At 38.7% G+C, this 24848-nt stretch overlaps 1 protein-coding gene across 2 annotated transcripts in view; it reads left to right on the top strand.

Moving 5' to 3' along the window:
* The window catches only part of TXNL1 (thioredoxin like 1), a 42941-nt gene that overhangs the window by 4384 nt on the left and 13709 nt on the right, over positions 1-24848 (top strand). For both annotated transcript variants that reach the window (NM_001077886.2, XM_005224140.5), the window contains 2 exon segments: positions 6078-6174; positions 8056-8229. In NM_001077886.2, the coding sequence (NP_001071354.1) occupies positions 6078-6174; positions 8056-8229 (271 nt within the window).

Here is a 24848-nt window from a genome sequence, read left to right as displayed (position 1 = left end):
GCAAATAATATTAGGAAGTGATACAGGTGGCAGAAAGATAACTAGGGCTTCCTCAGGCCCTAGAGAATATATAGAGATTTTTTTTTAAATAAACATTTTTATTGAAGTATAGCAGGCATGCAGAAAATGTACACAAACCATTTAGGTGCATAGTTTGGTAAGTTTTCGAAATGATTGCACCTGTTTAACCAATACCCAGTCAGGAATACCTGCATTGCACAATCCCTCACTACCCCCAACCCCCATCCTCCTGCAGGCTCCTGTCACTCTTGAATTCTAACACTATAAAGATGGTATTATGCAGTATATAATCTGTCTGGTTGCCTTTCAAGAGTGTGTAAGTAATTTTAATCTTGGCGGTTAACTTAGAAATAACAACCAAAACAAAGCAAAAAGCACAGTGTGGGCCACTGTTGTGCAGGTTTTGGAATAGCAGTTGAGTTGGGTTTTGTGATCGGATTTCAGCACTGTGCTTCATTGTTCTTGTCTTTAAAATGAGGAATTGTGAAGCCTAAATGAATTTAAAGGTTTTATAAATTACATAACATACGATACACGCTTAGTGAACGCTAGCAATTCTGTGTCCCTAACAGGATCAGTTTTGACCATGCTTGTTCATTAGTAAATATAATACGTCTAGAAACAACCCGTTCTACAGGCATGCCTCCGAGAAAGCATACTTTTAAAATGCATCTTCAGAAGGCATGTACATTTTCCACACCATATACCAGCTGAGTGTATTTGTACACATTACCGCTTGATGGAGAGAACTGACTACTTTAGCAAGTGGGAAAGAATAGCAAGTTCTTGAAATAGAATCTGTTTGTATTATGACTAAATACAAATCTTATTAAGAAGAACCTAGCTTGTTTTCAAAGAAAATTGATGTTGGATTGGCTTCAGGAGTTAACTGTTCTGGTTGTGGCCCTGCCACTAACTAAAGTGTCTGATCTTGATCAAGTCAGTTAACTTTTCTGGCGTCTGGTGGTGGTGGTTTAGTTGCTAAGTTGTGACCGACTCTTTGCGACCCCATGGACTGCAGCCCGCCAGGCTTCTCTGTCCATGGGATTCTCCCGGCAAGATTTCTGGAGTGGGTTGCCATTTCCTTCTCCTTTCTGGCATTTGCCTCTTATCAAATAATTGTGTTCTGCTAGGTCAATTTTAAAGTTTCAGCTTTGTGAGTTTAGTTCTTACACACTGGATCTAACAGGTAAGCTTTCCATCAAAGAGTTCAGAGGTGGAAAAATAACCTTTTTTTTTTTCCTTTTTTTAAATCTCTGGACTAGATGGTCCCTGGTCTCTTGCAAGTTCAAAGGTACTGAGGTAATCTACTATCTAAGGGCTTCAAATTAAGGGCTTTGCAAAGTCAAAAAAGTACAGTCCTGAAATTTAGGCATGTTTGGGGGCATAATGTTCTAGAGATAGGAAAGGCCCTTGAGGAATCTAGTCCCTTCCTGTTTTCCAGAGAAATCAAATGATTTGTTTGTGAGCTCAGCTAATTTTGGAAGTTTAAGTTTACCTTTAGATGCTAGTGGTAAGCAAGGACCTTATTAAAATAGCAAGTAATTTCACTTGAGTGATTATAATGTGAAAGTATGCTGCTGTATATTTCTGTGCTTCTGTGTTCTGTGACTTATTTTGGTTTTTGACTAAAGACATCATATAAGACGTTCCGTCTTACACGACAACTAACTAAATTAAACAGGATCGAGATAAGGTTAAATTTTGAAAGGGAACATTTATTTTCAAGACAGTCATTATTTAGCGGTCTGTTTAGCTTCAGGTTAGCTCATACATGATTGATGAGTGGAGTGATGACGTCCATACAAGGGTGGAGGTTGTGTTAATATTCTAATGTTTTTCTTAGGTAGTGAGGGCCAGGAATAGGAATAGAGCCTGTAACAGGAAGCAGAAAAGCCCTCAGCCACAGAGGCAGGCTCCCTTTCAGGATCTGTTTAAGTCTAAATTAATAAAGTTAAACCTGGGCCTCAGCTCCTAGCCCTGGTTCCCCAGCGGAGGTCAGTCTCGTCTTGTCCTTCCTCCTGTCCCCTGCCTGGCTGGCCGCCCTGCTGGCTCCGAGCTTCCCTTGCATCTGATTCTCACAGCACCTGTAATACAGCAGGCACTTCCATTTGATCGTTTTTGTACAATTTAAATGTCCCCTGAGGTAGCCTCTAGGTCTGAGGCTCCTGCCTCAGGTATTTCCTGAGTACCAGTTGCTGTTTTTTTGTAGGAATATGTTTACAAAGTTGCATGGGTTTAAATGACTGACACCAATCTTATTTTTTCCGTAATTTTGGGCACATGCTTCTGCAGAAAGGAGGTTTTTTTCGGGAATGAGAAACTCTGATACTGTGCGTATGCCAGGTGTATTCTGTGACGCAGCGTGATGCTTGCGCTTCTCCTGTGGCCTCTGTTTACATGCAGCAAACACTTAATCGCCTACTGTCAGTTTATTCACTATCGTAAAAGGAAAATAACTATCAGAGAAACCGGAGAATGCAGGAGTATAGGCAGTTCTGAAAGTCTCCCCTAAACTTTCTCTTCCTTTCCAATCCCATTTTTCAGAAGTAGTAGTTTATTGTGTGACACACCTAAGTTGTAAGTATGTGTTTGTATATATATATAAAACATGTAGATAACGTATATAAAGGCGTGTGTTAAATGTGGTCACAGAGAACATTTTTTTGTGAGACTTAAGTTTTCTTTTGAACAGTACAGTTTATCCTTATCCCCTGGTGTGAATGTGTCATAATTTTTGTTGTTGTTGTTGAAGTATAGTTGATACATAGTATTATATAAGTTACAATGTACCATATGGTAATTCACAGTTTTTAAAGATCACACTCCATTTATAGATATTACAAAATACTGGCTCTGTTTCCTTGTGTTGTACCATATATCATAGCTTATTTTATATATTATAATTTTAAAAATATTTTTATATTGATTGTCATTTAGATTATTTCTATCTTTAAAAAACTATTTCAGATGTTTCATTGAACTTCTTTATACATATTATTGTGAAATTGATTGTTAAGATAGGATTGACTTTTAGGAGTAAAGGTTGTTGAATCTTAAATTGTGGTCATTTAAAGTTGGCAGATAATGACCAAGTGACCCTTCAAAAAGGATCTACCAGTGTGTACTCCTATCCATAATGTTTAAGACTGATTAAAAGCCAGTAGTATTTTGCTAACCTAAAGATAGATTTCATCAACTGTAAATGTTTGTTCCTTTAAAATTTAGTCTCAGGGCCTAAAATTGTTAGATCCAAAAATTTATTTTCAGAAGCATCAAGTTTAGTATTTAAGAAATTAATGGTTATTTTCTTATTGCTGTGAGTCTTAAAGATGGCAGAAGATGAAAATGCTGATTAAAATATTAAGAATGGAAAGAGAATCACAACTTGAGTTTGAACATTTGTGAATTTGAACATCTTGTGCTTTAGAATATGCTTTTCCTTGTGTTCCTGTCTGTTAAAGCCAAGATTTTTCTTAATTTTAATTTTTTGGAACTTTCATTGAAATATACATAGTACACAAGGATAAATGTACAGTTCAGAGAATTTTCACAAACTGAATACACATGCATGTTTGTTTAGCTTCTGGACAAATGGAACATTACTAACCTCTCAAAATATCTCTCATGCCCTATCCTGTCACTAACAAAAGTGACTTGTTTTGATTTATAATACCATTGATTTGTTTTACCTGTATTTGAACTGTACATAAGTGGAATCAGTGTCAGACTTTATTTTCTTGGGCTCCAAAATCACTGCAGATGGTGACTGCAGTCACGAATTTAAAAGACGCTTACTCCTTGGAAGGAGTTAGGACCAACCTAGACAGCATATTCAAAAGCAGATATTACTTTCCAACAAAGGTCCGTCTAGTCAAGGCTATGGTTTTTCAGTGGTCATGTACGGATGTGAGAGTTGGACTGTGAAGAAAGCTGAGTGCCGAAGAATTGATGCTTTTGAACTGTGGTGTTGGAGAGGACTCTTGAGAATCCTTTGGACTGCAAGGAGATCCAACCAGTCCATTCTGAAGGAGATCAGTCCTGGGTGTTCACTGGAAGGACTGACGCTAAAGCTGAAACTCCAATACTTTGGCCACCTCACGCGAAGAGTTGACTCATTGGAAAAGACTCTGATGCTGGGAGGGATTGGGGGCAGGAGGAGAAGGGGGCGACAGAGGATGAGATGGCTGGATGGCATCACCGACTCAATGGACGTGAGTCTGGGTGAACTCTGGGAGTTGGTGATGGACAGGGAGGCCTGGCATGCTGCAATTTATGGGGTCGCAAAGAGTTGGACACGACTGAGCGACTGAACTGAACTAAACTAAGTGGAATAATAGACTATACTTATTTTCTCAGTGTTATTTGTGAGGTTCATTTATGTTTTGGCATGAGGTTTTACATCAGTCATTTTCATTGTTATATAGTATTCCAGTGCGTGATTAACTACAGTTAGTTTACTCATTCTGTTCTTGAGAGGAACTTGGGTGGTATCCAGTTTTTGGCCATTAGAAATGTTACTTCTACCAATGTTTTTTCATATGCCCTAAAGGCACACATGCAGATGTTTCTGTTTTGTATACCCTGGACGTGGTCATTGGTAGGCATAAATCTTACTTTAACAGGTAACTTCAGTTTCCTTTCTTACCCGATAAAGTGCTTATACCCATTTGCACTGTCACTAACAGGTCATTTGCTCCCAGTTCTTGACAGTGCTTCCTTCTTTGTTGTTTTAGCTGTCTTAGTGGGAGTAGCTTTAATTTGCACATCCTTTGTTTCCTTAGTGACTGAGGAAGTCTTTTTCTATTTACTCACTTGCTTTTTTTTTTTTGCTATTGCTAAGTCACTTCAGTCGTGTCTGACTCTGTGTGACCCCATAGACGGTAGCCCCCCAGGCTTCCCCGTCCCTGGGATTCTCCAGGTAAGAGTACTGGAGTGGGGTGCCATTGCCTTCTCCTACTGACTGCTTGGATAACCTCATTTGTCCTATTCAAGAGAACTCTTTTTTTCTTTTGGATAACAGTCTTATTGATTTGTAAGTGCTTTTTTACATATTAGAGGTATAAGTCATATGTTTGATATGTTTTACACATTTTTTTTTTTTTTACCAATCTGTGGTTTGTCTTTTCACCCTTTGTTATCTTGATGAACAAAAGGTCTTAAGCGTAATATTTTCCAGCTTATCAAGTATATCCCCAAATATCAGTTCTTCCCTTTTCTCTTTAGTGCTTTCAGTGTTTTAAGAAATAAATTTTTGCTTACTCAAGGTTTTCAAAGTATTCTCTGTATTTTTTTACCCTAAAACCGTAGTTTTACCTTTCACTTTAGATCTATAATCCATCTGGAATTGATTTTTGTGTACATTGTGAGTTAGGAGTCATTTTTTACCCTCAGGTGGGTATCCATTTTGACTCAGCAGTGTGTATTGAAAAGACTGTCTTTTCTCCACTGTACTACTGTGTCAGCTTTTTCAAAAGTTAGGTTACTGTGTATGGGATGGGTCTACCTTTGAACGTTTTTTTAAAATTGGTGAGTTTGTTTATCCTTTATACTCTTAACTTATAAAGCTTCTTGGTAGTTTTTAATATCTGGTAATGGAATTCCTTCAGCTTTGAACCCCAGACTGCCTGGGCTATCCTTGATATTTCCCTATAAATTTTAGAATTTAAAGTTGTTAATTTCTCAAAAACCTGTTAGAATTTTACATTGACTTTAAATATCAAATTGAGGAGACTTGACATCTTGACAGTATTGAGTTTTCCAATTCATACGTGTAGTATATTCCTATATTTATTTAGCCTTTAATTTCTTTCAGTGAGAAGAAAGCTGGAATATAACACTATTAGACTTAAAGACAATATAAATCTGTAGTCATTAAGGTAGTGTGATACTATTGTAAGCATTTGTCTAAATAATACAGTGGAAGGAGAAAGTCTAAAGACAATTTGATCAGAACTTTTTAAGTTTATGTTTTAATTGATGAAATCTTTAGAGTGTAAATTAGTATAGTCTTTGGTGTTATCTTACTTACAAAGTATCTCTTATGTTTTTCACAGGTGTGGGCCGTGTTTAAGGATTGCCCCAGCATTCAGTTCTATGAGTAATAAGTATCCACAGGCAGTTTTCTTGGAAGTAGATGTACATCAGTGTCAGGTAAGGCAAGAGGGCCCTTTTAAAATTTTTTGAAAATTTACAAATTGGCTTGAAATTCACATTAATATCATCCTTTATTTATCTCTTTATGTACTAAGTACTTGTTTATTTGGAGGTAGGATGATGTCTGTCTTGCAGTGGTGAATGCAAGTGTTGTTACGGCTGTATTAGTTAAGAAAAGTAGTCTGATATTAACTGCTTCTGAGTTTGTTTATATTCATATTTTTTTGATATAAAACTAATAGTATGTTGTTAAACTTAGTAGGTCACTTGGCTGTTCTATTTTACATTTCTTTATTTTTTTGCAAATCTGGAATTATATCTTATCTTATACTGTTGACACATTGTTTGGTTAAAAACCCATGGGAGAGAATTCTTGGTTAGAGTTTGATTTGAATTGATCATTGTATGACCTTAGCTCCAAAGCTGCATACTCAGCAGAAAGTTTAAAACATTGATTGCTGCTGATTGAGCCACAGGTCGGTAGATTGCCCTGGCTACTTAGTTGGCATGGCAGTGTGACAGCTCTGTGTTTACGTGTGTGTAGTGTGAAAGAGTGGTTATGCCAGAAAAGTTTTTGAAGGCTTCTTGCAACACAGAAGACTACAAAAGTGTAATCTTGACTGAGAATCCTGACTCTGTTGTTTTTTTTTTTTTTTTTTCCATTGAGGCTTTTGCCTTTGCATTTCTGGGTTGAAAAAACAAAAATCTTAAATGTTACATAGGTAAGCAGTTTGGGGATTTGGTGCAAATTCTGTTCCATGTTCATTGTTTAGTACTCTGGTCACATGCTGCTGGACAGTAGCTCTGGCCTTAATATCAGTATTCTGCGTCTCTAATCTGAAAGTGCTGTCTTCTGAAGCTGTGTCATCCTGTATGGTAGCCACATGTAGTTAGTTGAAATGAGCACTTGAAATATGGCAAGTCCAAATTGAGTTGTGCTGTGAGTGTAATATAGGATTTTGAAGGCTTAATATGAACCAAAAAAATGTAAAATATGTCATTAACTTTTATATCGACTATATGTTAAAGTGCATATTTGGATTTACAAGACAGGTTGCTAAAATGAATTTCACTTGTTTCTCTTCTTTGTTTGTGGATTCTAGAAAACTTTAAATTTCATGTACAGCTCACATTTGTGTATTTCTTTTGGATGGCACTGTCAGTCTTCTTTTTTTCCCACTTATGAGGCTTAGAGAAGACGTCTTTGTAAACTTTATGCCTTTTTTTTTTTTTTTTAAATAGTCATACCTCTTCCTCGCATTAGAATATGCAAGAGGACATATTTATTTCACTTGTTTTCTGTACACTTCTCATGAAGAACTTAAACCATGAATCAGTGGTTAACTGATTTTCATTTGGTGGCTAGTCTTATATATCATAGAGTTGGAGCAGAATTTGAAAAGATACCAGTTGCAGTGTTTTTGATGGGAGACCAGAAATCATTTCTTTAAGAGTAAAACTAGGTGAGGATGTTTCATGGACAGATGTGCTGCTGTTTTTTCACATGTGTACTTTTTATGTTGACAAATCTCAATACCCTTCTCGGTTTCTCCATTTGAGAAATAGTCTGTGCTTATGAGAGAAGTATCTGGTTTTGTCAAGTGCAGTTTCTGTACTGGAAACTGATTGTTCTACTGAATGAATGAATGAAGCCTTTAACACTAAAACATGAAAATACGGGGCTATTCTTCAGTGTGGACATGTGGGTAATATAGTTGTGACCTTTCAGAATAGGCTTGCTCTTTCTTAAGTAACAGTTAGGAGTAAGTTATTTTACATGTTTTTAGTTCATGTTTGTGATATTTAACTTCCATACAGATGCAGAGTGAATATTCTGAGTAGTTTAATTTGTAATGCTGTCTAACTTGACAATTCTAGGGAACAGCTGCCACCAACAATATATCAGCAACACCTACATTTCTGTTTTTTCGAAACAAAGTGAGAATTGATCAGTATCAAGGAGCCGATGCTGTGGGACTAGAGGAAAAAATCAAGCAGCACTTAGAGAACGACCCTGGGAGCAACGAGGACACCGATATTCCGAAAGGCTATGTATGTGATCTTAGAAGTGAAATGATGTCACTTGCGTCTGTCATTATTTGGTTGAAATGAAATTTACTCTTTTCATGTTTTGTCTTTCGCTAGTTAAGAATACTTTTCAGTAAGAACTTTAAAAATGAATTCAGTAGCTGACTATTGGGTTTTGTCTGTGTAATATGTATTATAACCTTACTTGTATGTGTGCTAAGTCACTTCAGTCGTGTCCAACTCTTTGTGACCCTATGGACCGTAGCCCACCAGGCTTCTCTGTCCTTGGGATTCTCCAGGCAAGAGTACTGGAGTGAGTTGCCATTCCCTTCTCCAGGGGAATCTTCCTGACCCAGGGATCGAACCCGTGTCTCTTGCATTAACAGGCAGGTTCTTTACTACTAGCGCCACCTGGAAAGCCCATTATACCCTTAAGTCCCCATCATAAACTTTATCCAAAATTTCTTCTAATTTTTTTTCAAAATTTTTTCTCTCTTTTTGTTTAATACTTATTTTTATTTATTCGGCTGCACCAGGTCTCAGTTGCAGCTCACAGGATCTTTAGTTGTGGCTAGTGGGATCTAGTTCCCTGACGAGGGAATGAACCTGGGCCCTCTGCATTGGGAGCATGGAGTCTTAGCCACTGGGCCACCAGGGAAGTCCGTCTTCTAATTTTATTTGCCACCTGTTTTTAATCTGCTTTCTGAACTATTTTAATCGCCACTTTTAAACATTTGATTTTTACTATTTTTCCCCCAAAAGTGAAGAAGTTTGCATTGGAAAATTTTTTCACTTTTTGACAACTATGTAAAATGACACATAAATTTTATGTGTGACTGTTAACATACTGAACTTGCTTTCTACCAGTTTTTAAAGTTTTCTCTCTTTTTAAATATACCCCCTATTTTCTGGCACCCTTATTTAAAAATCCTAGTTACTGATTTTATTTTGGAACCGAATGTGACTTTAGTATTGCATATATTTTAAAAATTTTAAGAATTATTTTAAATAATAGCTTGATGACGTAAGAATTCCAAAGTTTTTGAAACTTTGGAATTATATATATTCATATATAACATGAATAGTTATAATTTGTATCTATCGTATGAGAGCTATTTGAGAAGGAAAGTAAAATTCAAAAGTAGCTACTTCATGGTGACTGACTGACTTATGCAAATTAGTAAATCCTGCATAGCAAAAGATATATATGTATATATATTTTTTTAAATTTTGCTGGTTATAAAGTAAATGTATTGGCAGATTAAAAATGAATTTTTAAAAGGTAAGTGTTACCTCAAATCAAAGCTGCTATATGAAAGCATGTACACCAAGTGCAATAAAACAGAGCTGTCACAGGGCTGCCAGTCTTTCTGTAAGGCTCCTAAATTCGTGTTGAATAAGGAGACTTTGTAGGTAGGTAAATAGGAGCAGTTCTTTTTATATGTGTGAGTGGCAGGGTTATGTCCTCAAAAAAGTTAAGGAATTTTAGTAACGAATATTTATTTAAACTAGAACTATGATATAATAATTTGAAATGGTAATATTCAATTAGAAAGTATGAGCATGTGTAAGTCAGGGTTGTAACACCTTTAGGAAAATTTTAGATATCATTTGACTTGTAAACTGTTGTGTTTACCTCTTTGTATTTTTTCCTTTATTACTAAGGATTTTTCCATGAAGAAGTCTTATGGGCACAACAGTCTGGGTGCTTAACTGTAGGAATGCTCTGTTCTTTATATCAGCTGACTGTGATATCAGGGTTTGGGTTTTGGTTGGAAATAAGCAGGAAAAAATAAAGTTTTAATAAGTAAATTTAGTTTTCATCTAGATGTTATTATACACTGAAAAACTGTAAAAAACAGTTTCATTTTTTTCCATCAGGTGTCAAGACTGCAAAAGTTTTGAACTATAGATCTTGCAGGGTTATTCAATGTTTAAAACTGGTAGTCTGTTTTCGGAACGTTATTGTTTTTACAACATAAATGGAAACTGAATGAAAACCTGTGTCTTAAAGTAGATTTAAATAGAAGCATTGCAAAAATCTATGCACAATTTTAAAATAATATTGGGTTCCTTAGACTAAAGACTTTTTGTCATTAGGTTTTAACACTGAAAGGCTATATAACTACTGATTTCACACATCCTACAGTTTTGAAACTCCTGATTTGATGGGAGCCAGAGTTAAAGAAAGAGGTATGTCTTCTAGGGAGAGTTGAAATATTGCAAAAGATGTAGAACATGATACTCAAAAGTTAAGAATCAAAAAGATTCTTTTAAGAAGGCAGTTGCTGCTGCTGCTAAGTCTCTTCAGTCATGTCCGACTCTGTGCAGCCCCATAGACGGCAGCCCACGAGGCTCCTCCGTTTCTGGGATTCTCAAGGCAAGAACACTGGAGTGCGTTGCCATTTCTTTCTCCAAGAAGGCAGTATTTTTGTAAAAATAATGACTTTCGGTTTTTAATATGTTGACTGAATTGGAAAAATGTTAAACATTTCTATTTTTTTCTTTCCCATATTTGCTAAGTGTACCTTGTATGGCTTCAAATAGCATGAGGGGGGCTACCTGTATCAAGTCTCCCTCTTCAGAAGTTTGCTTGCTGGGCATTCTAGAATCAAACACGTATTTGCGTGTGTTTTGTTTAAGTCTTAAGGCTCATTAGTGTATTTCAGTATTCCAACATCCTAACTGTAGGTTTTGGTCTTCAAATTTGTCACATACATCAAAATAAATAGAACATGAATGCCCCTAATTTACGTAGTAGGTAGGATAGATATTTCTTTAACCAAAAACTTGAAGCATGAAGAGCTTTTTTGTAACTCCTGTCTGTCTCCTGTTGGATTCCATCCCTTCCTCCCCTAAAGTAATAGATGAAATATAGTCAAACGAAAAAAGTTGACTGTGTACTACAGACATGCATACCATTCACTTATGCTCATCAGTTGTGAATGTTTTGCTGTTTTTGTTCTATCTCAGTATGTATGTATTTGCTTTGGTTTTTGCGGCATCATTTGCAAAATAAGTTATAAACATCATGATGGTTCATGTGTAAATATTTCAGCACGTAGTTCCTAAGAATAAGGACATTCTCTGGTATAACCATGATGCCATTATCACTTCTAAGAAATTTAACATTGATTCACTTATCCCTGCTGCTGCTGCTGCTGCTGCTGCTAAGTCACTTCAGTCCTGTCCAACTCTGTGCGACCCTGTAGACGGAAGCCCACCAGGCTCCCCTGTCCCTGGGATTCTCCAGGCAAGAACACTGGAGTGGGGTGCCATAATGTACAGCTTATATTAAAATTTCCTTAATTGTCTCTGAAATGTACTTCATAGCTTTTTTTCCCAGTTCAGTTCAGTTCAGTTGCTCAGTTGTGTCCGACTCTGCGACCCCATGAATCACAGCACGCCAGGCCTCCCTGTCCATCAGCAACTCCTGGAGTTCACCCAAACTCATGTGCATCGAGTCAGTGATGCCATCCAGCCATCTCATCCTCTGTCGCCCCCTTCTCCTCCTGCCCCCAATCCCTCCCAGCATCAGAGTCTTTTCCAATGAGTCAACTCTTCGCATGAGGTGGCCAAAGTATTGGAGTTTCAGCTTTAGCGTCAGTCCTTCCAGTGAACACCCAGGACTGATCTCCTTTAGGATGGACTGGTTGGGTCTCCTTGCAGTCCAAGGGATTCTCAAGAGTCCTCTCCAACACCACAGTTCAAAAGCATCAATTCTTCGGCACTCAGCTTTCTTCACAGTCCAACTCTCACATCCGTACATGACCACTGAAAAACCATAGCCTTGACTAGACGGACCTTTGTTGGAAAGTAATACCTGCTTTTGAATATGCTGTCTAGGTTGGTCCTAACTTTCCTTCCAAGGAGTAAGCGTCTTTTAATTTCATGACTGCAGTCACCATCTACAGTGATTTTGGAAGGGTCATGCATTGCTTTTGTCAGTCTCTTTAGTGTTCTTTAGTCTAGAAACTTCTCTATACCTTTTTTCCTTTCATGACTGCCTTTTTGAAAAGTTTAAAACAGCACCAGTCTACCACAATAGCTGCTAGACACATGTGGCATTTTTTATGTGACTAGGGCATCTGAGGCACTGAATTTTCCATTTTATCTATTTTTAATTAATTTTGAATTGACACATGTGGCTAATGGCTGTCTCATTGTACAGTGCAGGTCTGGACCATCTGTCTTATGCACTGTCCCACAATCTGGATTTATGAGATTGTTTTCTCATGATTCTTTCCTCATTATTGGCAAGTTGATTGCATAAGTAGTAATATTTATTTCCAGTAACATGTTTCCAGAATATGTAAATTTGCAATTATGTCAAATATATAATATTATGCCAGTTTGTCCCAGATAGTGTTGACTAACAGAGCACTTAATGCAACTGTTCAGCTACACTACTTATTTTGTGTGTCCCAAGATAAATTAAAAAACAATTTAAATTATTTAGTTTATTTTCATCATTAAAGTATTGGAAGTATGACTGCAATGTTGCCTTCAAGCTTGAGGTCTTGATCCTACATACAGTATGAAGAGGCATCATGGTAGGATGGTAGACATTTAAATGTTTGTAAGATTTTGTCACATTTTCAAGACATGTTTATGGAGTTCAGAATAATATAGAAGTAGAACTTGGCTCTGTAATGCTCCTTTTCTTCCTACCTCTCTTTTTGAATTAGTTACAATATGTTACCCTGACTAATATATTGAACATCTAATGCAGTATAACATTTATATAATAGAATATTTTGGCTTTGTAAGCATTTAGGCTAGTCTGTGGATAGTTAAGGGTCTATTCTAATGACTTTTTACCATATTCATAATTATTTGACCTGTAAAAATTTGTTTCTTTAGTCTTTCAGAACTGTATACACATGTATTAGTGTATATATTAGTATTATTAATGAAGACTGATAGAACATGCAGCTGATACTTGGTAAACTTTATTACTTGGTAAACTTTAAAGCAGTTCTTGTTTAGTCAAAGAAATGGATACTTTTCTAGAAAAATGGTTTATCAAAATCAATTCCTCTAGAAGCAGAACTCCTAAATAGATCAGTCACCACTGAGGAAATAGAGAAAATAGTAACAGAGCCCTTCCATAAATACCAGGATGACTTCACAGGGAAATTCTAGCAAATCTCTATGAAGATCAGGTAGTCTAGTGTTACTGCAATTACTTAAGACCATATCAAAAGAGAAAACTTCCAAATTTATTTTTGAAGTATGACATGGATCCCAGAATCTGACAGAGTTTGTAAAAAAAAAAAAGTTACCAACCAGTTCCAGTTAGGAATATTGGTGTAAAAATCTTATATAAAATATTAGTAAACAAAATCCAGCAATCTAGAGGAGAAAATTTATGATCTACTAATATGCAGGAAAAGCATTTAAGAATTTTTTGTTCATTTATATTTGGCTGTACTGGGTCTTTGCTGCTGCACTGGCTTGTCGCTAGCTACATTGGGCAGGGGCTACTCTAGTTGTGCTGTATGGGCTCTCACTGTGGTGGCTTCTCTGTTGAGGTCCTTTACTGGACTGGAACCTGGTGGTCCGGAGTCGACGATAAGAAAGTAAAAGAGAGAAAGAGGCTGATATTCCCTGGTTTACGCAGAAAACCAGTAAAGTCCTTGACACAGGGCTTGTGTTGCTCACGAAGGCACCAGGAGCCCTCTCGAGGGGGTGAAGGCACAGTGCGCCCTCTCGAGAGGGTCTTAGAAGCCCAGGCAGGAGAGTGAGCACGACGGGATTCTACGCTCCAGAGAATTAGATGTGTGGAAAGAAAGAGAGAGAAAGAAAGACAGACATGGGGACCCAAGCTCTGATGGAGCAAAGATGTTTTATTCAACATAGCGTGGGTATATATACTGTCTTCAAGGTAGCTTGAAGGTATACCTTCAAGGCAGCTATTTTCAGCAAAGATAAAGATCAAAAGTCCAGACTTACAAATTATCAAGGAAATATGAGGCAATCCATATCAAAGAGAGAGGGTTGTAAATAATCATTTTTAGCGTATGGTTCATAAAAAGGAAGAGGGTGGGAAATAGTTACCACCGTATGGGAAAACTAACAAAGGAAATGCATGCATTCCTCAGCCCAGGAGCGGTTTGCCACCCCTCTTAATTCCTATTAATAAGGAACAGAGGATTCATGACAGATCCAAAACAGCACACAGGAAGCTCCTGTTAAATGCTTCCTGACAATTTCCCCTATTTTATTGTATTTGTAAAAAAGGTCCTGACCAATTGAGTTTGTTTAGTATTAACCAACTTTATAGAAAGTCAATGATAAATAACAAATATAATTACCAAGACAATCACCAAATTTACAGTTCCAGACCCAGTGCTGTGGGTAATACTTTGAAACCATCCTAGTGGGTCTAGTCCAGATAATTGATCAACTAGTTGTTCAGCTAAAGTTTCCAAATTAGTGGAAGAGGTCAGACGTTTATAAAAGGTTTCAAAGATTTCCTTTTGCAATAATTGTACATTCAGAGAGGCATTATCATGTATGTTTTGTAAATGAAATTTGATTTGTTCCCAGTTGTAGGCACTATGATTGAAATGAACAGGAGTAACACACACACACACACACACACACACACACAATTGTGGAGAAGGAAATGGCAACCCACTCCAGTGTTCTTGCCTGGACAATCCCATGGACGGAGAAGTCTGGTAGGCTGCAGTCCATGGGGTCGCACAGAGTCGGACACGACTGAAGCGACTTAGCGGCAGCAGCAGCAGCAACACAAAATTGAGTAGAATTCCAATCACATTTTAGTATCACTTGTTTTTGCAAATCTATTAATTGATCTCCGACCCATTTGATGGCTGTTTTTAGTTCCTGTATTTCCTCTTGAATACCCTCATCTACCTGAGCCTGAGTAGCCCACATATTATGAGCATCTTCAGTCCAGTTTTGGATAAAATTATGTGTTTGAATCGTGGTATGTAAAGCAGCGCCGGCGACGGCAGCAGTGGTGCAAATAGCTGTTAACCCCAAAATGCCAAGAATCGGCCATCCAACGAATCGTTTAGATTGTTGGAGCAGTTTAGTAAGTAATCTGGAAGCAAGTCCAGCCCTGGGACCATCTTCCCAGGGTCGTTGGAGATTTATTGATAACCACACATTTCGTTGAGATCGAAGAATCAAAAGGGAATCATTTCTTAAAGAGATAGAGGAGTTAAGACAAGTATATAGTTTGCAATTAATACAAGTTACAGAACGTAAAGTCTTATTAAATTGTAAATTTCCTATGGCTATAACAAAAGGAAGTGGGACACAAGCCTATATAAAATATGACTGATTATAGTGAAAGAAATAGTTACTATGACTACGACTTGTCCCTGTGAAATGTCTGGTCCAAGTCCCAAGTTCTTCAGTGCAATAAGTTTCCAAATGTCCCATTGTTCAGGCCCACTCTGTTTATCGAGGATGATCCTAGGATGAGGTGGGGCTAATCCACCATCAAGCCACCCAAGAAGTCCTTTGTCATGGTAATGCTCCATTGTAGTGTCATTAATGTTCCATGCGACTTGAGTAGCATAGTCACACACACAGCTGTTAACATCTTCTGAGCAGTTAGATAACCACATACCATGGGGTCCCCAATCAACAATTGGATGATTTAGCCACAAACATTAATTTTCCTGTTTTGGCTTGACATTTGTCCCAACGAACAGGAGTATGTGTAAAGTTGTTATAAGTAAACACTTTGCATAATGTTCTTTGTTCTTTCCCTAACTCTTTCCCACAAGTCTCAGTAGTATAAACATGGTTCACAGACAAAGAAAGGGCAGTAAATAATCCAAACAACATCCAAAAATCCTTTTTGGGAGGCAGGGCGAAAGCCCAAGTTTGTTGGCTAACATTTATGCATAATTCTGCTAGGCCCAGGCACAAAGGAAGCACTTCATAACCTAGAGAAATATTAAGTAGTTTTCCTTCTTCTTCAGGGTGTGAGGGCCCTATAATGCTCCAGGGAGAAGGCATATGAATAGAGTCATTAGTTGAAACGATTGGTCCTCTCTCTGTCCTTTCGACTACCTGTAGTAGAGGGGCATTGGGTATGTAAGCCCAGTAAGTATGATTAGTTAAAGCTCGAACAGGGGAGGCACAGGTCAAGAGACTGAGCATTGCCGGGAGAGTATATTCAGGACTCCGAGGCATTCCCTGTTGAGAGACCAAATTTTCAGCTCCATTAGTAAGGGTTTTTATTCGTCCCCAATTGGGGAGATCGGAAGGTTGATGCCTCCAAGGGCGGCGCTTCCTGGAGATCTTTAGAGCCGCCATGGCCCGTATTGGAATTTCTTCCTCCTGGGGTCCTTGTTGTCCCATCTCCATTTTGAAGGCCAGGGGCCCCCCTTGGGTTGAATCTTCCGAAGAAGAAGCCATGTGAGTTCGTTGGATCCATCTGGGGAAATACAAGCATACCCCTTTCCCTGTAAGATTAGCTTCCCAGATTTCTGTTGTTACATTAACCCATCTTGGTACCAAATGGGCAGAGGAAGAGAAGTGTCCTTCAGTTCCTCAAAATGCCTTTCTGCTCTTGTTAAGATATCTCCCTGTGGTAAGTTTAAAAAATTTAAAACAAAGCTGTATTAATAATAGTTAGAGGTTTAGGAAATATGTTGGAATCTAGTAAAGTCTGCTTTATATAAGGAAGACAGTAGTGTTCCTGTGTATTCCCCCTTTTTAAATTTTTTTATTTGCAACTTTAGTGTGTGATGTACACGTTTGACTATGCCTTGTGCCTGTGGATTATAAGAAATACCTGTAATACGTTTAATAGAAAAAGATTGTAAAAATTGTTTAAAGTGCCTAGAAATACAGGCAGGGCCATTGTCTGTTTTTATAGAACTAGGAGTTCTCATTACAGCAAAACAAGCTAGTAAGTGAGTTATAACATACTGTATAGCCTCACCGCGAAGAGGTGTGGCCCAAATAAAAGAATTAGTGTAGATACAGACATGTAAGAAAGAAAATGGAGAAAGTTCAGGGCAATGAGTTACATCCATTTGCTATAGTTCATTAGGTTGCAAACCACTAGGATTAATACCTTGTGCGATCGGTCAAAGATGTAGGGGTCTACAAGTAGAGCAGTTACTAATAATTTCTTTAGCCTGGCGGTATGGGATCGTCCATAGCTTGTGTAGGGAGCCAGCGTTGTTATGCAACAGAGCATGCTGTTCCTTCCGAGTAGCAAAGGAAACCAGTTTTATCAGCCTGCTCAGTACCGTAAGTCATGCGGCCAGGAAGGCAAGAATGTGCTTGAATATGTGTAATATAAATGGGAGAATTGAGGTTTCTAACAACAGATTGTAGTTCAAAAAAGAGTTGTTGAAAAATAGGTTGATTGGAGTTTGTGGTGGAGGTTTCTATATTTTTTAATACAAAAATTTAATGTATAGAGTCAGACTATATTAATGGGGTAAGGATGTAGGCAAATAAATTGAATAAGAACATATAATTCATTTTGTTGAGCAGAATGAAATTTAGTATAAAAGACTTTCATTCCTTAAGAGACCAGAATGAAGCTTTGGTGCTTTTAGTCCCATCTGTATAAAAAACCTCAGCTTGTGGTATAGGCTGTGAGCTGATAATGCGAGAAATAATAAATTCAGTATTTTTGAAGAAATTCCACAGCTTACCGGAAGGATAATGAAATGAAATTTCTCCATAATATTCCAAAAAAGCTATTTGGAAGTCGGTAGAAGTTTGTAATGCGTTCTCAAATTGAGATTTATTGATAGGTATTACAATTTTATGAGGATCAGAGCCAATTAGAGTTTTAATCCTATTTCTTCCATTGATAATGATCTAGAGCAATTAAATCAAGGTAGGGTGTACGTGACTTTATTCCCCTAAAACAGGTATAGATCCATTCTACTGGGTGTTCTTTTTGGGCAAGAAGTCCTGTGGGAGAATGAAGAGAGGGGAGTATAAATAATTCTAGAGGTAAATCTAGTTTGATGAGCGTAAGAAATTGTTTTTGTAATTTATTTTGCACTAAATAGAGTTCCTCTCCTGCCTCTTGAGAATGTGAACAAGGGCTATTTAAATCAGGATCTCCTTTTAAAGTATTAAATAGGTTATTCAGTTGATAATTAGCAATGCCTAAAGAAGGTCTAATCCAATTTATATCGCCTAAGAGCTTTTGAAAATCATTTAAGGTTGATAATTTATCAGTATGGATCTGAGTTAGTTGGGGAGTAATATGTTGCCTATTAACAACAAACCCCAAGTAATGGTAAGGTTTAAATTTTTTCAGGGACAGTGATTAATCCAGAATTTTTTAAGCATAGTTGAGCTATATCAAACGTGTTGAGTTTCTAAGATAGATGGAGCCAAAAATGATATATCATCCATATAGTGAATAACAAGAAAGTTAGGGAAGTGTTTCCTCACAGGCTCCGGGGCTTTGGCTACGTAGACTGACACGTGGCGGGAGAATCCGTCATCCCTGTGGCGGTGCAGTCCACTGTTACGAGGTCTGATGTGATTAGGGTAAGGGAGGGAGAAAGCAAATCTCGCTCTGTCTAAAGGGTGTGAAGGTATATTAAAAAAGCAATCTTGTAAATCAATAATAATAATGTGCCAATTTTGATAAATAATGGTAGGTGATGGGATTCCTGGTTATAATGCACCCATAGGTTTCATAGATGCATTAACTTTTCTAAGGTCTGTTAGGAGATGCCATTTGTTAGATTTCTTTTTTATAACAAAAATAGAGTTCCAAGGAGAACAAGATTCCTCAATATGCTTTAATTCTCGTTGTGTATCTATAAGTTCCTTTGCCGCCTATAATTTCTCTTTTGTGAGGGGCCACTGCTCTGTCCAAATAGGCTCGTCATTCTTCCAAGTTATTTTAATAATTGTATTGTTTGTTAAATAAGCAGTGGCCCCTAGGAAAAATGTGAAATGTATATCTGAGTTTCCCATTGCATAAGTCAGTCCCTTCCTATTAGATTAAGGGGTGCATCTATCACATAAGGTCTTAATGTTGCAGGTTGGCCTTCTGGTCCCTCACATGGATAGATTTGAGTACTCTGATAAACCTCTTGTACTTTGGTTTAAGAAATCCCTGCAATTTGGCAAGAAATTTTTTGTACAGGCCAGGATTGGGGCCATAAATGTTTGGAAATAATAGTAATATCAGATCCAGTGTTAGAGGAGACCAGAAAATCTTTTACCATTAATTTTGATATTTATAGTCAGTCAGGCAAATTCAGATACTAATGATGTCCAAAAGGGCTGTTTTTGATCTGTACTGCCGAATCCGCCTGTCTGTACATCATTAGAGGTGTCGATAGAAATGTAAGGTAAAAGAAGTAATTGAGCAATTTTATCCCCCTTTTGAGTTGCCGTAAAGTCTGAGATAACATCATAATTTGAATTTCTCCTTTATAATCTGAATCAATTACTCCAGGGTGAACAGTAATTCCTTTAGAAGTCAAACTAGATCTGCCAAGTAAAAGACCGAAGGTTTGTGGAGGCAGGGGTCCAAAAGTCCAGTAGGTATTCTAGAGGGGACTGGTTGAAGGTAAAGGAGAAAGTCATTTAGGCCTGGTGTATCGACAGCAGCACTGCTGGATGTTGAGGGTTTGAGGGAGAAGATGGAATTTGCCCCTGGTTTTTGTTGAAGGGGACCTGGGCGGGGGGCGGGGTGGGAGGGGGTCCCCTGCTTGGAGTTTCCCAGAATAGGTTTCCCTTCAATGTCAAATTTAGATTTACAGTCTTTGACCCAGTGCATTCCTCTACGGCAGCAAGGGCAGATTTTTGGAAGTATTTTTTTTTCTTTTCTAACTTTTATTTTATTTCTTTTTTAAACTTTATTTTATTATTTAACTTTACAATATTGTATTGGTTTTGCCATATATCAACATGAATCCACCACAGGTATACACGTGTTCCCCATCCTGAACCCTCTTCCCTCCTCCAGCTTTCTTAGGGCAGTCCCTTTTTAAATGGTTCCTATCTCCATATGTAAAGCATCCTTCATTTCCCTTTCTTAAGGCAGCGACCATTGTTTCAGCTAGCATTTGCATCTTTTGAGTTTCAGATCCTAGATTGCGACAAGCCTTCAAATAATCAATAATAGTCCCTGTCTCACGAATTGGAGCTATAACCTTTTGATATTCCTGATTTGCATTTTCATAAGCACGTAATTTAAGGGATTAGATCTGATAGGTAGGTAGATAGAGTGCCTGATGAACTATGGACTGAGGTTCGTGACATTGTACAGGAGACAGGGATCAAGACCATTCCCATGGAAAAGAAAAGCGAAAAAGCAAAAAGGCTATCTGGGGAGGCCTTACAAATAGCTGTGAAAAGAAGAGAAGCGAAAAGCAAAGGAGAAGAGGAAAGATAAAAGCATCTGAATGCAGAGTTCCAGAGACTAGCAAGAAGAGATAAGAAAGCTTTCCTCAGTGATGAATGCAAAGAAATAGAGGAAAACAACAGAATGGGAAAGACTAGAGATCTCTTCAAGAAAATTAGAGATACCAAGGGAACATTTCATGCAAAGATGGGCTCGATAAAGGACAGAAATGGTATGGACCTCACAGAAGCAGAAGATATTAAGAAGAGGTGGCAAGAATACACAGAAGAACTACAAAAAAGATCTTCACAACCCAGATAATCACAATGGTGTGTGATCACTAACCTAGAGCCAGACATCCTGGAATGTGAAGTCAAGGGGGCCTTAGGAAGCATCAATAGTAACAAAGCTAGTGGAGGTGATGAAATTCCAGTTGAGCTATTCCAAATCCTGAAAGATGATGCTGTGAAAGTGCCGTACTCAATTTGCCAGCAAATTTGGAAAACTCGGCAGTGGCCATAGGACTGGAAAAGGTCAGTTTTCATTCCAATCCCAAAGAAAGGCAATGCCAAAGAATGCCCAAACTATCGCACAGTTGCATTCATCTCACACGCTAGTAAAGTAATGCTCAAAATTCTCCAAGCCAGGCTTCAGCAATATGTGAACTGTGAACTTCCAGATGTTCAAGCTGGTTTTAGAAAAGGCAGAGGAGCCAGAGAACAAATTGCCAACATCTGCTGGATCATCGAAAAAGCAAGAGTTCCAGAAGAACATCTATTTCTGCTTTATTGACTATGCCAAAGCCTTTGACTGTGTGGATCACAGTAAACTGTGGAAAATTCTTCAAGAGATGGGAATACCAGACTACCTGACCTGCCTCTTGAGAAATTTGTATGCAGCTCAGGAAGCAACAGTTAGAACTGGACATGGAACAACAGACTGGTTCCAAATAGGAAAAGGAGTACGTCAAGGCTGTATATTGTCACCCTGCTTATTTAACTTCTCTGCAGAGTACATCATGAGAAATGCTGGGCTGGAAGAAGCAAGATTGCCGGGAGAAGTATCAATCACCTCAGATAGGCAGATGACACTACCCTTATGGCAGAAAGTGAAAAGGAACTAAAAAGCCTCTTGATGAAAGTGAAAAAAGAGAGTGAAAAAGTTGGCTTAAAACTCAACATTCAGAAAACGAAGATCATGGCATCTGGTCCCATCACTTCATGGGAAATAGATGGGGAAACAGTGGAAACAGTGTCAGACTTTATTTTGGGGGGCTCCAAAATGACTGCAGATGGTGACTGCAGCCATAAAATTTAAAAGACGCTTACTCCTTGGAAGAAAAGTTATGACCAAGCTAGATAGTATATTGAAAAGCAGAGACATTACTTTGCCAACAAAGGTCTGGCTAGTCAAGGCTATGGTTTTTCCAGTGGTCGTGTATGGATGTGAGAGTTGGACTGTGAAGAAAGCTGAGTGCCAAAAAATTGATGCTTTTGAAGTGTGGTGTTGGAGAAGACTCTTGAGAGTCCCTTGGACTGCAAGGAGATCCAACCAGTCCATTCTGAAGGAGATCAGCCCTGGGATTTCTTTGGAAGGAATGATGCTAAAGCTGAAACTCCAGTACTTTGGCCACCTCATGCGAAGAGTTGACTCATTGGAAAAGACTCTGATGCTGGGAGGGATTGGGGGCAGGAGGAGAAGGGGACGAGAGGATGAGATGGCTGGATGGCATCACTGACTCGATGGACGTGAGTCTGGGTGAACTCTGGGAGTTGGTGATGGACAGGGAGGCCTGGCGTGCTGCAATTCATGGGGTTGCAGAGTCGGACATGACTGATCGACTGAACTGAACTGAAGCAGGTAATTTCTCTAGTTGCCTTTTGGCTTCTCCAATTACATTACGGGAAATAGCAGTTTCTAATCTAGCTAGAAAATCAGCATACGTTTCATTAGGTCCTTGCAATATTTTAGTGTAGCTACCTGTAGGCTCCCCTTGTGGAGTAATTTGATCCTAAGCTTCAAGGGCTACTGTTTTAATTGTTCATGTAACAAAGCATGGCACTGTATTTGAGCTTCTTATATTGTCAAATTGTCCTGTACCAGTTAGCATTTGGGGAGCACCAGCTCGAGCATTTCTGTTAGCCTGATCTCTGCTAGCACGTTATCCATTGAAGATATTATCCTGGTTTAAGGAGAGCTTTTATTAAAGTTCGCCAATCATGGGGAATAAAATTTCCAATAGAGGATGTTATAGAATTTAGAAGTGCTTTAGTAAAAGATGAATGTGGGCAGTACATAGTTATAGATTTTTAAATTTGTTGCTTGTGATAAAAGTTAATACCCTCATATTGAGGTATTATGTGCCCTTGAGCATCAGGATTTCTAAAAACTGGAAAGGCGGAAAAACCATGCGCTTCAGAGACTTGTGATTGCAAAGCCAGCAATTCAGAAAGCCTCTGTTGTGAAGGAGAGTGAGTAGGTAGCAAATTCTTACAATTAAGAGAATGTGGTAAAAACTTATTATTGTTATTCAGAAAGGTGTTGTCAGTTTTAATGTCAAAAGGTGTCTTAGGAGAGTCATTGCCAGAAGCTAATGGCTTCTAGCAAGAGAGAGACTTTGGGATTTCTGCCCCCTGGCAGGGGAGGAGCGCTTGGAGCAACTGGGGCAGGGCTTGTAGGAAAATCTAAAATATTTTATGTTGTTCTAATTGTGCCTTTTGTAAGGTTTCATCATCAAATTCATATTCATATAATAAGTGTTCTGCCTGTTGACGAATATCAGGAGGGCTAGAATTACCTTGAAATGGCAGAATCACAGCTTTAATGAGAGCCCACAGGGGCCAGAAATCTATCGGAATATTTTTTCCCTGTCTGGTGGCTCGTTCAACATTCTCTTTGACCCGGTGCCAAATTTCTAAATCAAAACTACCTTCATCAGGAAACCAAGGGTTACATTCAACCACTGTCTGAAGGCAAGCTTCTATTCGCTGGCGTGAAACTGGAAGTCCCTGAACTTTAAATAAGTGATGAAGTAAAGTAGAAAAGTGATGGGGCTTTCCAGCTGTTTGACCCATGTCTTAGTACTTACCGACCTCAATAGGCCCTTGGGGTCACTCCGTTCAAACCTGCCATGGGTACCAGGCCCCTGTTCGGGCGCCACTTGTTGAGGTTGTTTAATGGACTGGAACCTGGTGGTCCGGAGTCAGCAGTAAGAAAGAGAGAGAGAGAGGCCGACATTCCCTGGTTTACGCAGAAAACCAATAAAGTTCTTGACACAGGGCTTGTGTCGCTCACGAAGGCACCGGGCGCCCTCTCGAGGGGGTGAAGGCACAGTGCGCCTTCTTGAGAGGGTCTTAGAAGCCCAGGCAGGAGAGTGAGCACAATGGGGTTCTACCCTCCAGAGAATTAGCTGGGTGGAGAGAGAGTGAGAGAAAGACAGACAGACACGGGGACCCAAGCTCTGATGGAGCAAAAGTGTTTTATTTAACATAGTGTGGGTATATATACTGTCTTAAAAGGCAGCTATTTTCAGCAAAGATAAAGATCAAAAGTCCAGACTTACAGATTATCAAGGAAACATAAGGCAATCCATATCAAAGAGAGAGGGTTGTAAATAATCACTTTTACCGTATGGTTCATAAAAAGGAAGAGCGTAGTTACTTATCACCATATGGAAAAACTAAGGAAGGAAATGCATGCATTCCTCGGCCCGGGAGCGGTTTGCCACCCCTCTTGAACAGAGGATTCATGACAGATCCAAAACAGCACACAGGAAGCCTCCTGTTAAATGCTTCCTGACACTTCTCTCGTTGCCGCCTCGTAGCACGGACTCCAGGGCACGTGGTCTTCAGTAGTTGTGGCTCCTGGGTTCACTGGTTGCCGCCTCGGGGCTCTAGAGCACAGGCTCAGTAGTGGCAGACAGGCTTAGCTGCTCCACAGCATATGGGATCTTCCCAGATCAAGAATCGAACCTGTGTCTTCTGCATTGGCAGGTGAGTTCTTTACCACTGAGCCACCAGGGAAGCCCCAGAAAAAATATGTGACAGAATGCAATATCCATTTATTCCTAAAGCATTCAGTAAAATTTTAATGGGAAGGCACTGGAGACATTCTCACTGAAGTCAGAAACAGGGCAGGGATGCCCACCGTCACTGTACTCTGTGGTGTGGTGTCGGAGGCGTTAGCCAGCACGTAACGCTGGAAAATGCTAAAGGACGCCACAGGGAGCAGTTAGCAAAATCCAAATAGGAGAAATCGCTAGGCCGAATGACTGGATTAAAAGAGATTTAAGAGACATTAACCAAATATACTT

Source organism: Bos taurus, chromosome 24 (genome assembly GCF_002263795.3).
Source record: "Bos taurus isolate L1 Dominette 01449 registration number 42190680 breed Hereford chromosome 24, ARS-UCD2.0, whole genome shotgun sequence".
Taxonomy (NCBI): domain Eukaryota; kingdom Metazoa; phylum Chordata; class Mammalia; order Artiodactyla; family Bovidae; genus Bos; species Bos taurus.
This window is presented reverse-complemented; position numbering and strand designations above follow the sequence as displayed.